Raw genomic sequence first — 16,102 nt, 5'->3', positions numbered from 1 at the left:
ATAGAAGCCCCAGTAAATCAGCTGTCACTTAAGGTGTAATCCATGGTAGCTTTCTCGCTCTTAAAGGTTGATAAGTTACAATTTTTCAAAAATGAATTCTACCTTTTAGTTTTTTGGCGTTTTTTAAAATTTTTTATTTTTGGCTGCGTTGGGTCTTCGTCTTCGTCGCTGTGCCCCGGCTTTCTCTACTTGCGGCGAGCATGGGCTACTCTTCGCTGCGGCTCCTCATTGCAGTGGCTTCTCTTGTTGCAGAGCACGGGCTCTAGGCACACGGGCTTCAGTAGTTGTGGCTCGTGGGCTCTAGAGTGCAGACTCAGTTGTGGCACACGGGCTTAGTTGCTCCACGGCACGTAGGATCATCCCAGACCAGGGCTCGAACCCATGTCCTGTGCACTGGCAGGTGGATTATTAACCACTGCGCCACCAGGGAAGTTACTGCTTTTTTGATTTTTAAATTCTAAGGTATTGTCTTGTTGGTTCTCCTGAACATGAGCCTATCCTAAGGAGGTGTCACCCAAATCAGTAAAGCTTCAAGGTAAGAAATTTTAAATTTGTTTTTCCATGTTCAGATTGTCTTTTATGAACACAAGGGCACGTTTTGCTAATTCACAGTCAACCAAGAAGTAAAGTTGACATACTATTAAGACTTTAGTAATTTGTCTTGCCAGAAATGCCATCTTGTGGGTTAAGCAGTAGTGGGTGAGTGACCAGGGGTTAAATACGATAAGCATTATTTTTTTCATAATCCCTCTATAACGAAGAGTAAAAGGGGGAAGAAGGAGTGACTATGAAACAGCACGAGAAAAAAGCTTAGCTTCAACTCAATGTGGTAAATATTGTCACGATAAAGTGTCAAGTTCTTGCCCCACAGGGTGCATGTCCACCCCCCAAGGGGACAGCACCCTCCTTGGCTGTACACCAGGGGTGCATTGCGTCCCAAGGGGTACGTCATCATCATTTGATGTACACCGGGGGGTGCACGGTCCCCCAAGGGGCGCCTGAGCACCCCCCCCCCACGTGGGACAGCACTCCCATTGAGTCAATCTGCCTTCGTAAATATGGTGACCCTAATTAAATCAATCATCCTTCTTAATGGATGCCCTGAGACGTAAGAAGGAAGATTGATTTAATGGGGGCCAGGAAATCTAAGGCGTTTGATTGGTTTAATGAACGCCAAGAGATTTAAGAAGAACGATTGATTTAGTGGGGGTCACGATATTTAAGGGAGCCGGTTTAATCAACGAGAACCACGTGACTCATGGAGACTGATTTAATTAGTGGGAGTCACGTTATAAATGGTGCTGATTGACTTAATGGGAGTCACCTGGTGTATGGGGCTGATTTAACAATAGGAATCACGCGAGCCAAGGGGCTGATTAAATCAGCTCGGGCACACCCCAAGGGGGACAGCACCCTCCCCGGCTGTACGCCAGGTGGTGCACGTCCATCTTAAGTGGGGCACGTCCACCCAAGGGGTGCAGTCCACCCCAAAAGGTACATCATCGTCATTTGATATACCCCAATGGGTGCACGTCCACCCCAAGGGGTACGTCATCATCATTTAACAAAAGAGCTACATCAAGAGTCAAAAAAAACCCTTTTTAAATTTTTTTCTCTCTCTTTTCAACTGTGATTCTCAGTTTAGAGCTGTCTGCTGGGATGGCCAGCAACTGACTATTAACTACCAGGGGTGGCGTCTGCCTCCATCTGTTTGTTGTTTGAATGCCAGGAAGTGTTCTCCTTGCCCGGAGTACACAGCAGCCAGAGCAACCGCGCTCACAGTTTAGGAGGGAAAGAGGGAAATAAGTAAGCGAGCACATGGTCACACGCCAGGGCGACAGCGCAGAAACAGCCCTTCATTTGCTCCATCATTCCCAGGGTCATGGTGAAGAACGGTTCTTTGTGGGCCGGGATAATGGCTTTTACAGCTCCAGGTAAATCATTCGAGAGCCTCCAGGCCCGGATATGGAAGAACAAAACGCCAGGAGGGGGTCGGGGGCCGCGCCCGACGAGGCCGAGTGGGAACCGGCCTCCTGCGGGCTCTTGCGGCCGCCGAGGTGTCGCGAGAGCCGGGGCTGCCGCTCGGCTACGCAGTAAGCCGAGTGGGCCGGGCGCGTTCCGCGGGGCCGGCGGTTTGGGCGAGGTTGCTTGGGCCAGCGAGGGTGCGGGGCTCCGGGGCTCGGGGCTCGCTCCCGCCGCTCCGGGTAGGCGCGCCGATGGCGTTTCTAGGGTGACGCTGCGCACACCGACTCTCTCCGGGGGCGGAGGAAACACCTATGAACCCTTCGGCCTCCTTCCTGGCCGGGCGCCAGGTGAGCGGCTGATGCTCTGCGTTTCCCGTTTCCGCCGTCGCGTCCCGGGGAGAGAGGAGAGCAGACCGCGGGGACGACGTGCATTGGGGTTATTCAGGAATCGTTTTTGCTTAAAATTTAAAACAATACCCAGGACGCAGAAGGAAAACGGAGCGTCACATCAGTTTCCTTACCTTAATGAAAATGGGTCGTTCAGCCCAGGCGCAGTGTCGAGTCGCGAGTACTGGGTGTACATGGGCCTCTGGTGAACTTTAAACTACTGTCTTTAAGGTAGAATTCTTAAAGTAACACTTTTAGTTTTGCTTTTTTTCTTTAATTGAAGTATAGTTGGTTTACAATATTGCGTTAGTTACGGGTATACAGCATAGTGATTTGGTTTTTGGGTTTTGTTTTTTAGTTCTTTATTTCATAGATGGGGACAGTACCATACTTTGGAATGTGACTTACAATCTTAATAATAAAATATTGATAATACTAGCTAATGTTTGTTGGTCGTTTATGATAGAACAAAATTATTTTAAGGCAGGACCAGAAAAAGTTAACAAAGTTTTCTCTGTCGTCTGAGCCACTGCTTCCTCCCCTTTGGTGTGTATTGTGCATCTGCATTACACATTAACTAGATCCTTTTAGAAGACGTAGGAATGCCTGCTTGCCAAAAAAAAAAAAAGCTATTTTCTCCCAGTGCCAGCAAGGAACTCCTTAGGAGATAACATTCCTTTCTCAATCCTGTAAGGGGTCACTGTGACCCACTACTTGCCTTGTATGCGCAGATCTGCATTGTGTAAAAGTCAACATATTATTTTGATGTATAGCCCTTTGTCTTGAAAGTGTTTGTAACTGTGTTTTGACCTCTTACAGGCAGAACAGTTCTCAGAGCTTTCTGAAAGACTGTCTCCCAGGTTATAATCTTCAGCTTGGCTCAAATAAAGTTTTCCACTTCTTTCTTAGCTTGACTATTGATTAATTTTTAATGACACTTACAATGGTGCCAAGTACTGTGAAGTGCTTTACAGAGATTATCTTGCTTAATCCACACAACTCTTAGAAGTTAAAATGCTGCTATTACCATTTTACAGACAAGGAAATTAAGGCTTAAGGACATCAAGTAACTTACCCAAGGTCTTAGAGCCACTAAGTGGCTGATTCTGGATTCCAATTTAGGTCAGACCAACTTCACTGCACTAGACTTTAAAATGATGTATGCTTAAAAGGTGTTATCGTAGATAATTTTGTTAGGCATGAAAATGGCATCATGGTTATATAAAAACGTTCATTTTTAGAGATGCATACTAAAGTATCTAAGAGTAAAAAGTATTTTTTATCAACAACAAAAAGAAAAAGGAAAATTGAAACAGATGTGGCAGAATCTTGATAGTGGTAAGAAAGACCTAGGTACTGAGCAAATGGGAGTCTACTGTACTATTCTCTTGTCTTCTGTGTATATTTGAAATTTTGCCTTTACAAAATTTGTTTTTAAGTAGGTATGTTGAGTTTGGATCAGTTACATTTAAACAGTAATTACTTCCTGTTCCCCTTTGACTGCCATAGAATTTCTGGGGCAAGCTGAGGGATAATATTGTTGATTGATACAAGGAGAGGGTTGACAGCAAAGAAAAAAAATGCAGAAATGGGTTTATTTGTGATTAACCAATGGAGGTTTTACAAATGGTCCCACTCTTTAAGAGTGGTGTAAATGGTACGACAGAAAGTGATAGAGGCAGAGTACAGTAGGTGTGAACTTGCTTTAAATATACATAATTTTGACGTCATGTTATAATCAGTGAATAAAACGTAATTTAACTACCTTGAATTGGCAGCAAAAGAAGATATAATTGTTTGGAAAATATGCTTTGGCCGATTTATGTTGATTAGTTTTATCCTGACGTGAAGCCACTTTCTATGTTTAGAACATTGGGTCAGAAGTTGAGATTTCCACTATCGAGAAACAACGGAGAGAGCTACAGCTGCTCATTGGAGAATTAAAAGATCGAGATAGAGAGCTCAATGATATGGTTGCAGTACATCAAAGACAACTGCTTTCATGGGAAGAGGATCGGCAGAAAGTGTTGACTTTGGAAGAACGTTGCAGCAAATTAGAAGGTCAGACATATACGCAGCAGCATCTGTCATGCACTTGTACATGCCAACACGTTAAAAGGGCTCAAGGGTAAGATAGGAACATCTCAACACAATCCCTGCTGCACTGGAGTTTATTTTATTTTATTTTTATTTATTTTTTTTTGGCTGAGTTGGGTCTTTGTTGCTGCGTGCAGGCTTTCTCTAGTTGCGGCGAGCGGGGGCTACTCTTGGTTGCCGTGTGCCGTCTTCTCATTGCGGTGGCTTCTCTTGTTGCGGAGCACGGGCCCTAGGCGCGTGGGCTTCAGGAGTTGTGGCTCACGGGCTCTAGAGCGCAGGCTCAGTAGTTGTGGCGCACGGGCTTAGTTGATCCTCGGCATGTTGGATCTTCCAGGACCAGGGCTCGAACCCGTGTCCCCTGCATTGGCAGGCGGATTCTTAACCACTGCGCCACGAGGGAAGTCCCTGGAGTTTATTTTAATTGAAGATAGGACGACATCATGAACACTCACAACAGAACAAACACAATGTGAATTAAAGTAGGGCAAGCGAAGTACTTAGCTGTAGAAAGAGGGCTGGGCAGCTTCAGTCAACATTGAGTGTCAAGAGTGAACCTGAAGGAAATTAGTTTTGAGCTAAAGTATGAATGAAGATGCCACAGAACTGGCCATTTCTCTTGAACTGACTCAAAGATTTTAAACTTGGTATTGAACTTCATCTCAAATACCTAAAATAGTCATCTTTTAAAATTAGAGCAATCTCAAAAATGGCTTACAAAAATTTCCTTTTGTACCATATTTTAACTATCGTCCCTTTCGTGCTACCCTAAAGTCTGAATGTTCTATTGACACTGCATTAATACTAGAATGTGCTAGAGGGGAAAATACTAGATCTGTTTAATAGAAAGACAATGTATCACCTTCTTCTTTACTTATATTACACAAAGGATTCTGTAAATACGACAATCTAAATATGAGTAGTTTTTCCATTTCGTTGATGACCATCTGATTTTATTCTGACCACACCCACCCACATGTAGATACACATAAATGCAATATTTAATATGATTGTACGTTAGATGCAATATGTCTTATATAATTAGTATCTTTTATATAAACATATTAAAGCAAAAGATAACATTATATACAAGCATACCTCGTTTTATTGCACTTTGCAGATATTATGATTTTTAGAAATGGAAGGTTTGTGGCAACCCTGTACTGAGCAAGTCTGTCAGCACCATTTTTCCAACACCGTTTGCTCACTTTGTGTCCCTGTGTCATATTTTGGTAATTCTCGTAATATTTCAAACTTTTTCATTATAATTATATTTGTTATGGTCATGTGTGATCAGTAATCTTTGATGTTACTACTACGACTCGCTGAAGGTTCAGATGATGGTTAGCATTTCTTAGCAATAAGTTATTTTTTATTTATTTATTTATTTATTTTGCGATACGCAGGCCTGTCACCATTGTGGCCTCCCCCGTTGCGGAGCACAGGCTCCGGATGCACAGGCTCAGCGGCCATGGCTCACGGGCCCAGCCGCTCCGCGGCATGTGGGAGCTTCGCGGCCCGGGGCACGAACCCGTGTCCCCTGCATCGGCAGGCGGACTCTCAACCACTGCGCCACCAGGGAAACCCAATATCTGGTTTTAAAATGAGCAAGACACCTGAATAGGCATTTCACGGAACACTGAATGGCCAATAAATGTACAAAAAGTTGTCATTCTCATTAGTAATTAGGGAAATGCAAATTAAGACCATAATGAGACTTTTTATACTTACCAGACTGGCAAAAAATATCAGGTATTGGTATAAGTGGGGAGCAAGGGAAGGCTCATTCACTGCTGGTGGGCGTGTCAGCTGGTAGAGCTACTTTGGAAAATCATTTGACAGTTCTGGTAAAGTTGAAGATATACATAGCTATGGCCCAGCATTTCCACTTCTAGGAAATCTACTCACCCTTCAATATGCACAGGAATTACCTAAGGATCTTGTTAATATGTAGATTGTGATACGATAGGTCTGTGTATCTAACAAGGTCCCCGTGATGTCCCTGTTGCTGGTCCAAGGGCCACATTTTGAGTAGCGAGGCTCTAGAGGAACTCCTGCAAAAGCACCAAGATGCTAGTAGGAGAATATTTAGAGCAGCATTGTACATCATAGCTGCTAAGTGGAAGCAGTCCAAATGACCACCAGTAGTAGAATGTATAAATACATTGTGGCATGATCATATAATGATATTATATAGCAATGACAGTACGCAAACAGGAGTTACCTGCAGCCACATGGATACATCTCAGGATCATAATCTTTTTTTTTTTCGTCTGTGCCAGGCAGCTTGTGGGATCTTAGTTCCCCACCCAGGGATCGAACCCAGGCCCTTGGCAGTGAAATCGTGGAGTCCTAACCACTGGGCCACCAGGGAATTCCCAGGATCATAATCTTGAGCAAAAAAAGCAAACAGAAGAATTCATAGAGTATAATTCCATTTACATATGGTTCAAATTAAACTGTTCTTAGGGATGTGGTCATAGATAGTAAAACTATAATGAAAAACAAGGAAATGAGTAAGATCAGGACGGTTGTTAGGAAGGTGGGAAATTGGAGAGATTGTGCTCAGGAAGTGACGTACAGGGCCTTCTGGGTTGCTGCTGGTGTTCTGTTTCTTGACTAAGGTACAATATCGTGCATTTCATAATAAAAACTTTTAAAAGAAGTATGAACCTTTAACCATGTGTTTTGAAAATAATGCATTTTCAGCTTCAAATCTGACCACAAGTAAGTTATTGATGAAATCTCCCTCAGGTGAACTACATAAAAGAACTGAAATAATCAGGTCACTCACAAAGAAAGTAAAAACTCTTGAATCGAATCAAATTGAATACCAGAGTACTCTTCAAAAGACTCAACTACAGCTTCAAGAAATGGCCCAAAAGGCAACCCATTCCACTCTCCTCTCTGAAGACCTTGAGGTTGGTTTTTTCGGGGGTTTTTTTGTTTTTTTTTTTTGCGGTATGCGGGCCTCTCACTGTTGTGGCCTCTCCCGTTGCGGAGCACAGGATCCGGACGCGCAGGCTCAGCGGCCATGGCTCATGGGCCCAGCCGCTCCGCGGCATGTGGGATCTTCCCGGACCGGGGCACGAACCCGTGTCCCCCACATCGGCAGGCGGACTCTCAACCACTGTGCCACCAGGGAAGCCCTTGAGGTTGGTTTTAAGATAAGCTTCCCTAGCCCAAATTCTGTTTGTGTTTCAGTTATTGAAAAATTAGGTTTAAATATTTCCATTAAAAATGCATGTGTGTGTGTATGAAAGTATATCCATCCATCCATCATCATAGTTTTGTGTTCCTTGTAGGGCTTTGGGTAGCTGCCAGTGCTATCTTGTCTTGGAGATGAAGCTTCATTACAGCCCTTTTCTGACTGTTAAGCCCTCTGTTTGGTAGCATCTATCATTTTATCAACAATGGGTTATTTTAGAAAGCCTTTCTCAGATTCTGAGATCCATATCATCAAGTAGCTTCACATTATGCTTTCTGAATAACTGTGTGTAGTCTGATGAAACAAATATCTATATCACGTTAGTGGCATATTGGGAATAAAATCTGTAAGAGTGATTCTTCAGTTTTGATTTCTAGCTGGTGAGTCATCAGACATCTTTTGAGCTCATGCTTTTTGAGAGACGCAGTGAGAAAGCCTTTTTTGTTGTTCTTATAGCCTTCATATTCTTGTTTCATAATGATATCAGTATAGATCTTGGTAATATAATGAGTCTTAATAACTCATAATAATTGTATAGATTTTATGTCTAAAATTTTTTCCAGATTACTCTTCTAGACAGTTTCTAGCTATAAAATAAGTGAAAACTATTCTGGAATCTCTTGATATGTTGAATTAAAAAATGGAAGCATGTTGGTCAGCTTGGGCTGCCATCACAAAGTGCCATAGACTGCGCAGAAATTTCTTTCCTCACAGTTCTGTAGGTTAGAAGTCCAAGATCAAGGTGCCAGCCTGGTCAGTTTCTGGTGAGGGCTGTCTTCTTGGCTTGTAAATGGTCACCTTCTTACTGTGTCCTCATGTGGCAGGGAGAGAGACAGTACATGAGCAAGCTCTCTGGTGTCTCTTCTTATGAGGACACGGATGCCATCATGAGGGCCCCACTCTCATGACCTCATCTAAACCTAATTACTTCTCAAAGGCTCCACCCCCAAACACCATCACATTAGAGGTTAGGGCTTCATCGGGCTTCAACATGTGCATTTGGGCGCGGGGGGCGGGGGTGCAATTCAGTCCATAGCAGGAAGATTTTTTTTTTTAATTAATAAACTTTAATTTTTAGAGCAGTTTTAGGTGCATAGCAAAATTGGGTGGAATGTACAGAGATTTCTCATAGACCCTGCCCTCTCCCCCGGCCAGCCTCCTCCACTGTGGACATTCTGCATCACAGTAGTACATTTGTTGCAATCAGTGAATCTGCACTGACACATCATTGCCGCCCAAAGTCCATAGTTTACATTAGGGTTCACTCTTGGTGTTGTGCGTTCTGTGGGTCTTGACAAATAATGACCTGCATTCACCATTGTAATGTCATACAGAAGTAGTTTCACTGCCCTAAAAACCCTCTCTGCTCTGCTCCCTCCTTCTCTGCCACAACCCCTGGCAACCATTGATCTCTTTACTGTCTCCAGAGTTTTGCCTTTTCCAGAATGTCATAGAGTTGGAATCATACAATATGTAGCCTTTTCAGATTGGCTCCTTTCACTTAGTAACATGCATTTAAGTTTTCTCCATGAAGATCTCTTTTAAAAAGCCTGATTATTCTTTTTTTTCCCAACCAATAAACACATTATGTACACAATATTTATATCAAATCTAGATCTCTGGGTAAAAAAAAAAAAAAAACCCTGAAAAGTGGGAATACCCCAATATGAAGTTATTTCAACATAGAGTAAAGATGCACCAAAGTTCATTAATGCTACTTTGTTTCAGCAAAGGAAGTCTCTTGCTGATCCAGTTTTCATTCTTGCCAACCTGGAAGTATTCATTAAAGAGCATTAGGAAGTAGACATGTTTATAAACGTAACTGATAGAATTCAGTAGGGCAAAACTCAAGTATTGAGAAGATGCTGGGGATAATGGGGAAATAGATATTTGTGTTCCTTTTTGATGACTGCTTACTTAGCCCACTTTGTTACTAAAAAAGCTAAACAGAGAAAAAAACGAAACAGAAGAATGAGCACAGATTGTGGCTGGTGAGAGTAATGAAAGCTTTTAAATGACTCAATTAGTATTTTGTGTTGTCCCTGATAGGTTAGAAACGAAAATCTCAGCAACACATTAGTGGAACTTTCTGCTCAAGTGGGACAATTGCAAGCTCGAGAACAGGCTCTCACCACCATGATAAAGCTGAAGGTAATGCAGAATCACGATACGTCTACTTGCCAGGCACTCTGTAGCTGATAGGGTACAGCAATGTACATGAAGTTCCTGAAGTCCCACCGCGACTCAGATAGGTTGAGCTATCAATGTTGCTCTCTTTTTTAAAATTCTGGTTTTAGAAATGAGGGAAACAAGTTTAAAATGATGCCCCCAAGGCCCTGAGAGGAGGCAGGACTGCACTGTGGGTCTCTGTCTCCAAGGCCTATTCCATGGTCCAGCATGCCTGCACTCAGCTGGTTTCTTCTGAGGTATCCATTACTGGGTCTCATAAAGTCATTAGCTATCAAATTGCTTGTTAATATGTTTTTTTTAAAATTAATTTATTTTTGGCTGCATTGGGTCTTCGTTGCTGCGCACGGGCTTTCTCTAGTTGCGGTGAGCGGGGGCTACTCTTCATTGTGGTGCACAGGCTTCTCATTGCAGTAGCTTCTCTTGTTGCAGAGCACGGGCTCTAGGTGCGCAGGCTTCAGTAGTTGCAGCATGCGGGCTCAGTAGTTGTGGCTCGCAGGCTCTAGAGTGCGGGCTCAGTAGTTGTGGTGCACAGGCTTAGTTGCTCTGCAGCATGTGGGATCTTCCTGGACCAGGACTCGAACCTCTGTCCCCTGCATTGGCAGGTGGATTCTTAACCACTGCGCCACCAGGGAAGCCCGTTAATATGTTTTTAATTGAGGAGAAAACTTAGCAGTCAAGCAGTTGATGTAGTCACTAACATGCCATAAACAGTGATTGATAAAGTCTCTTCTATGTGGTAACACATGTGTTGGACAGCAGGTGACTAGAGGAGTGATTCTGGTATAATGGGACACTCAATGCTAATTCATATGTGATTTTTCCCAGCACATAAATGTTTTTGAGTGATCAGGGACAAGCTTTCATAAAGTTAAAAAGAAAATATTAAAATCTATAGAATTGTCTTTAATCAAGTAGTGACCAGTTTCCTGGGTTCAGCAACCCCTACAGTGTCCATCATAGCAAACTCCTGGTGAAGCTGAAAAGGGTTGCCTGACTGATGTGTCTGCAGTGGCGTTTGCTAAACTGTGTTCTTGTACTTAACAGGACTACTGTTTCTTTTTTTTTTTTTTCTTTTTTTTTGCGGTACGTGGGCCTCTCACTGTTGTGGCCTCTTCCGTTGTGGAGCACAGGCTCCGGACGTGCAGGCTCAGCAGCCATGGCTCACGGGCCCAGCCGCTCTGCGGCATGTGGGATCTTCCCAGACTGGGGCATGAACCCGTGTCCCCTGCATCGGCAGGCGGACTCCCAACCGCTGTGCCACCAGGGAAGCCCAGGACTACTGTTTCTTTGCTACTGGTCTGATCACAGAGTTCCATCGGTTTTTGAATGGTCTGCCCAAATCCTATTTTTCCCATAAGTCCTAACGTGAGATGTGCAGACTGCGAAGTATTTTAGGAACGCATATAGGATGCTATCGCAGAAACCTTTGTCCTTAAGCAAAGGTAAAACCTGCTAATAATAGTTATTCCACATGAGTGGTGGGGGAGTACTTTTGCTTATTATTTTTATACTTTCAGGTGTTATTTGAATTGCTTTTCAACAAGCACATAGATACCTTTTATGTAATTAAAACAACCACCTCAACAATAAGAGGTTCTGAATTGGGTAGGTTTAGGATAAGGTCTTGGTGTCTGTCATTTTAACAAGCTGAAAAGAAGGGGAGGAAGAGAGGGCCTATGGGATTTATCTGTAATGCAGAGAATAAGCCCCCTCAAGGGCCACCAGCCTTCCTATTGCTATTACAGTTTCATAGGCAATCAAATGTTTGCTTCTAAACTTTCTGAGACAGTAACTATGGTGGTGTGTGCATGGTTGCAGGGGCGGCTGGCTAAGTTCAAATCGGAACTCCATCACTAACCAGTTGTATAACTGTGGCCACTTTACTGTCGAGTCCTCTGTCACGTGGGGAGTAACAATAGTCCCTACCTCAGAGAGTTACCGTGAGGATTAAATGGGGTAACACATGGAAAGTGCTTGGAATGAAACCGGGTACACGAGATCTTTTTTTTTTTTTTAATTCTTTTTGGGGTATAGTTGACTTACAATGTTGTGTTAGTTTCAGGTGCGCAGGAAAGTGAATCAGTGATACATATACATATATCCACTCTTTGTTTTTCGATTCTTTTCCCATATAGGTCATTACAGAGTATTGAGTAGAGTTCCTTGTGCTATAGCAGGCTCTTACTCATTCTCTATTTTATATATAGTAGTTTGTATATGCCAATCCCAATGTCCCAATTTATCCCTCTCCCACAATGAGACCTAATAAGTGTAGTGTTTTCTTATTGTTTAGTTGGAATTTTAAAATCTTATGTAACAGTTTTCAAATTTGGTTTGTAGGACAAAGATATTATCGAGGCAGTCAATCACATTGCTGACTGTTCGGGTAAATTTAAATTGTTAGAGCATGCCTTACGCGATGCTAAGATGGTGGAGACCTGTATTGTGAAAGAAAAGCAAGATTATAAGCAGAAATTGAAGGCACTTAAGATTGAAGTCAATAAGCTAAAAGGTAAGGAAGAGGCATAAATTTAAGCATTTTATCTTGGGAATATATTTCTTCATTTGGGTTCACTTAATCTCATAGCTGGGAGTAGGTCTGTTGTTAGCTTTAGGTCCTACCCTGAGATGTTCATTTCATTTGTATAGAATTATGCTGCAATTTTTTGTGTTACAAGATAAATAACAGAGTTGGGGGAAACTGCCTCATGCGTTCTATTTTAAAAATAATCCTGCCTTTGCTGTACCGGTTATCTATTGCTACTATACGCTTTGTAGCAACCAATGACAGTATCTCAGTGGCACGCAACCACGAGCATCTGAGAAGCTCACGTATCTGGAAGCCACACGGGAATTGGCTGATCTCCGTTGGGCCCAGCTGTGCGGCTCCCCTGGGGCATCTTCTCCTCCCCGGTCGGCTAGCCTGGGCATTTCTTCCCACAGTGAAGGCAGAAGCTTAAGAGAAGCAGAAAGATGGGAGGACCCATATATACCATCACTTCCCCCTCATTCTGTGGCCAAAGCGAGTCACGTGGCTGAACCCCGAGTCAGGCAGTCCCCTGTGGGAGGATTTACAAGAAATCGAGGGAGGAATGCAGGGAGGGGTGAGGAGTTACCACGAACAACACGAACTCCCACAGTGGCTTTTCGGGGCGTGTTTTATTTTGGGGGGAATTCCTTTTGTGTCCTCCTGTTCTATTTGCATTCTCACAGTAACCCCACAGTTTATTTTTCTACTATTTGAAGTTTTCTAATGAAACGAAGGCTGGGTATGCCAGATAGGTTAGTGCTATGTACTGGAATATGGGTCTAGGTGATGGAGTAAAAATTTATATTCGTCTGCAGAGGATGTGGCCTTTCCCCACTGTGGGTGGGGGAAGCTGTTGGATGGAGGTGCTATCCAGGTCTTAAATCTGCACCCAGACTGTCCCATTTATAAGTGGTCATCACGTTAGACACGAAGACTGACTCCTGCCGTGGAACGAGCAAACTTAGAATGACAGAGCCATGCGATTGCTCCACCTCTGTCCCTGGTGGAATCCCTCATGAGGCAGGGAGTTGCTGTTCAAATTGTGAAAGGCTATTGGGGCAGGTTTCATTTAAAAAACTCCACCTCCTAAAATCTTGTTCTTATGATGCCCTGACTTGTGGTCAATCATAATTTTGTCTCCATTTGTAGCTTCAGCTAAAATCGTAATCATACTATAAGCCCCTTGACAGCAGGGACGGACTCTGTCTTCTCTTTTTTTGGATCTGCAGTTAATAGCACAGCTCCTGGGGTACATTGTAGGCATTCGATAAGTATTTATTGAATGCTGTGTTTACCTAGGTAAGATTTAAAGTAAAAAGAAGTCTGTTTTTATCAACTTTTATGTCTTATTTTATAAATTCAATATTTATTACAAAAATAAACGCAGCATCATGGATAGTGGACTAGAGAGTGAGGGAAAGAGACTCATTTGGTTTGGGTGCACTGGGAAGGCGTCTTTGAAAACATTAGAGCTGAAACTTGGATGATGGGAAGAACCAGTCGTGCAAAGATCTGGGCCAGGACCTTCCAGGCAGAAGAGAGAGCAAATGCAAAAGCCCTGGTGTGGGTTTTGAGGTTGGGGCCAGTGTAAGGAACAGATTGAAAGGGCAGGGCCAGGCGGTGCAGGCCTTAAGGTAATGAGTTTGGATTTCCTCCTAAGTGTAGCACAAGGGCTTTTAACAGAGAAGTGACGCCAGCAGATGGCCCTGATTGCTCCGTGGACAGTAGGCTGCAAAGGGAGAGGCAGGGTTCGAGCAGGGAGACGGTGGAAGCCTTGGCCAGGGTCACTGCTGGGGGTGCAGTGAGATGTTAGATGAGGGACATATTTTGGCTGTAGATCCAACAGGACTTCATATTATTTGGAAGCAGGTGCTGAGGACATGAGAGGTATTCACAGTGTATATTCTTCTAGGAACTAGTATTTATTTGAGGACTTTTTTTTCCCTTCTATTTGTGAAGAGGATCTAAATGAAAAGACCACAGAAAATAATGGACAACGAGAAGAGATCATTCGCCTCAAGCAAGAGAAAAGTTGCCTGCATGATGAATTGGTTTTTGCTGGTAAAAATAGATAATTAGTTTAAGTAACCTGAACATTCTACGATACTACCATGATGGGCTAAATGAATTGTACCTCTCTCAAAATACTTTATGTATTTAATTAATTTATTTTAACACCCTTTGAGAAATGAGGAGGGACCAGGCAGGGAATTTTAAAGCTGTTATCGTGCCTCCCAGTTCACTCTGTTTCCTCTTCTGTAAAATGAGGAGCTGCTCTCCCTTCTAGCTTGAGTGCATGACTATACTAGCTCACTAAAAACATAGTACTTGTGCTTAAAAATTCAATAAGAAAGAATCTTATGAGCCAAGTATTTGCAAATACTAGATAAAAATTAGGAATTCAACAGTTTTTCAATTTTGCAAATAGATCACCTGTAGTTATTACAGTTGGAAAATACTCATGTGTTTTGTTACATCAGTACGACCGCAAAATAATGATGTTGGGGATGAATTTTTCATGACTTAAAAGCAAGTTTGTCAGTAAGGTGTAACTTAGGCCCCCTTCTGATAAACATAAAAGTGGCACTTCCCACTCTCCCTCACCGCCATGTTCTCCTACACTCTAACCCCAACCCACCCCAGTGTGTCAGAGTTTCTAGCCTCTCCTTTCTCTGCTCCCAACTGAGAATCACTGATATTTAGAGCTTATCTATATATGGCCCTGACAGCCAAGAAGATTTTGTTAGACTTTAATTTTGGTGGTTTGTATGAAGAAAATCATAGGTTTGGAGGTAAAGTTCCAAATAGAAATTAAATGAACTGGGACTTCCCTGGAGATCCAGTGGTTAGGACTCCGCGCTTCCACTGCAGGGGGCGCAGGTTCGATCCCTGGTCAGGGAACTAAGATCCCGCATGCCATGTGGTATGGTCAAAAGAAAAAAGAATTTAATTAACTAAGTGAACATGTTTGGGTCTACTCATACATACTCTCAATGTCCTTCCTGCTAGGAAGAGACTACATTTCTATAAGTTAAAGGGCAGAATACAGTATTATATTACATTTTTTTCAAATAAAATGAAATTTTTAATTTTAATCTCATGGGATTAAAGATTGGGGAAATGCAGTTTCCTACCACTAGAGGTCACTATTTCCATTATTTCTAGGATTCCTGTGTCTCAAAGTAATTATGTCTTACATTGTTACAGATACTTACATAAAGATATACATATATTTGTACATCTACACAAAGATATACATATGTTTGTAGCCTTATAGTTGAATTCCCACAATCTTTGGATCGGCATCTGTGTGCCAGGCACTCTGCTAGTGACTAAGAAGCTCATAGGCCTAAAGAGAGTTTAGTGCTCTACAGATGCTGTGAATAAAATGTGCGAGGTCAGAGGAAGGAAAAACATTTACAGAACATTTTAATAATCTCCTTTTTTTTTTGGTTCATCTGTCTTTACTCATATGTTCTATTATGTATTACTAGGTAAAGTATATGTAATTTGTTAGATAATACTCTAATAAATCCATTTTATGAAATATTTTTTTATCCTTTTCTAAGCTGATTTCTTAAATATCTTTTCAGTTCGTACCACTGTCTCAGAACAATTTTTGTGTGTTTAAATTATAAAAGTGAATTAAAGCCTGAAAAGAATTTTTAAAGGCTTAACATGATAATATGCTATCAGGTGTCATGGCTAAAAATTAACACATTTTATTCA

General features: G+C 42.4%; 1 protein-coding gene across 1 annotated transcript in view; it reads left to right on the top strand.

Annotated features, from left to right (window-relative positions):
- Nucleotides 1-2,177: 2,177 nt before the first annotated feature.
- The window catches only part of CCDC62 (coiled-coil domain containing 62), a 28,647-nt gene continuing 14,722 nt past the window's right edge, over nt 2,178-16,102 (top strand). The window contains exons 1-6 of the mRNA XM_060029345.1: nt 2,178-2,312; nt 4,220-4,412; nt 7,200-7,366; nt 9,703-9,804; nt 12,184-12,355; nt 14,333-14,434. Of these exons, the coding sequence (XP_059885328.1) occupies nt 2,277-2,312; nt 4,220-4,412; nt 7,200-7,366; nt 9,703-9,804; nt 12,184-12,355; nt 14,333-14,434 (772 nt within the window). The 5' untranslated portion in view covers nt 2,178-2,276. The remainder of the gene's footprint in view (nt 2,313-4,219; nt 4,413-7,199; nt 7,367-9,702; nt 9,805-12,183; nt 12,356-14,332; nt 14,435-16,102) is intronic.

The sequence above is a fragment of the Delphinus delphis genome, chromosome 13 (assembly GCF_949987515.2).
Source record: "Delphinus delphis chromosome 13, mDelDel1.2, whole genome shotgun sequence".
In the NCBI taxonomy this organism is placed as follows: Eukaryota; Metazoa; Chordata; class Mammalia; order Artiodactyla; family Delphinidae; genus Delphinus; species Delphinus delphis.
Note: the sequence above shows the minus strand (reverse complement) of the source record. Positions and strands in the feature narration are given on the sequence as shown.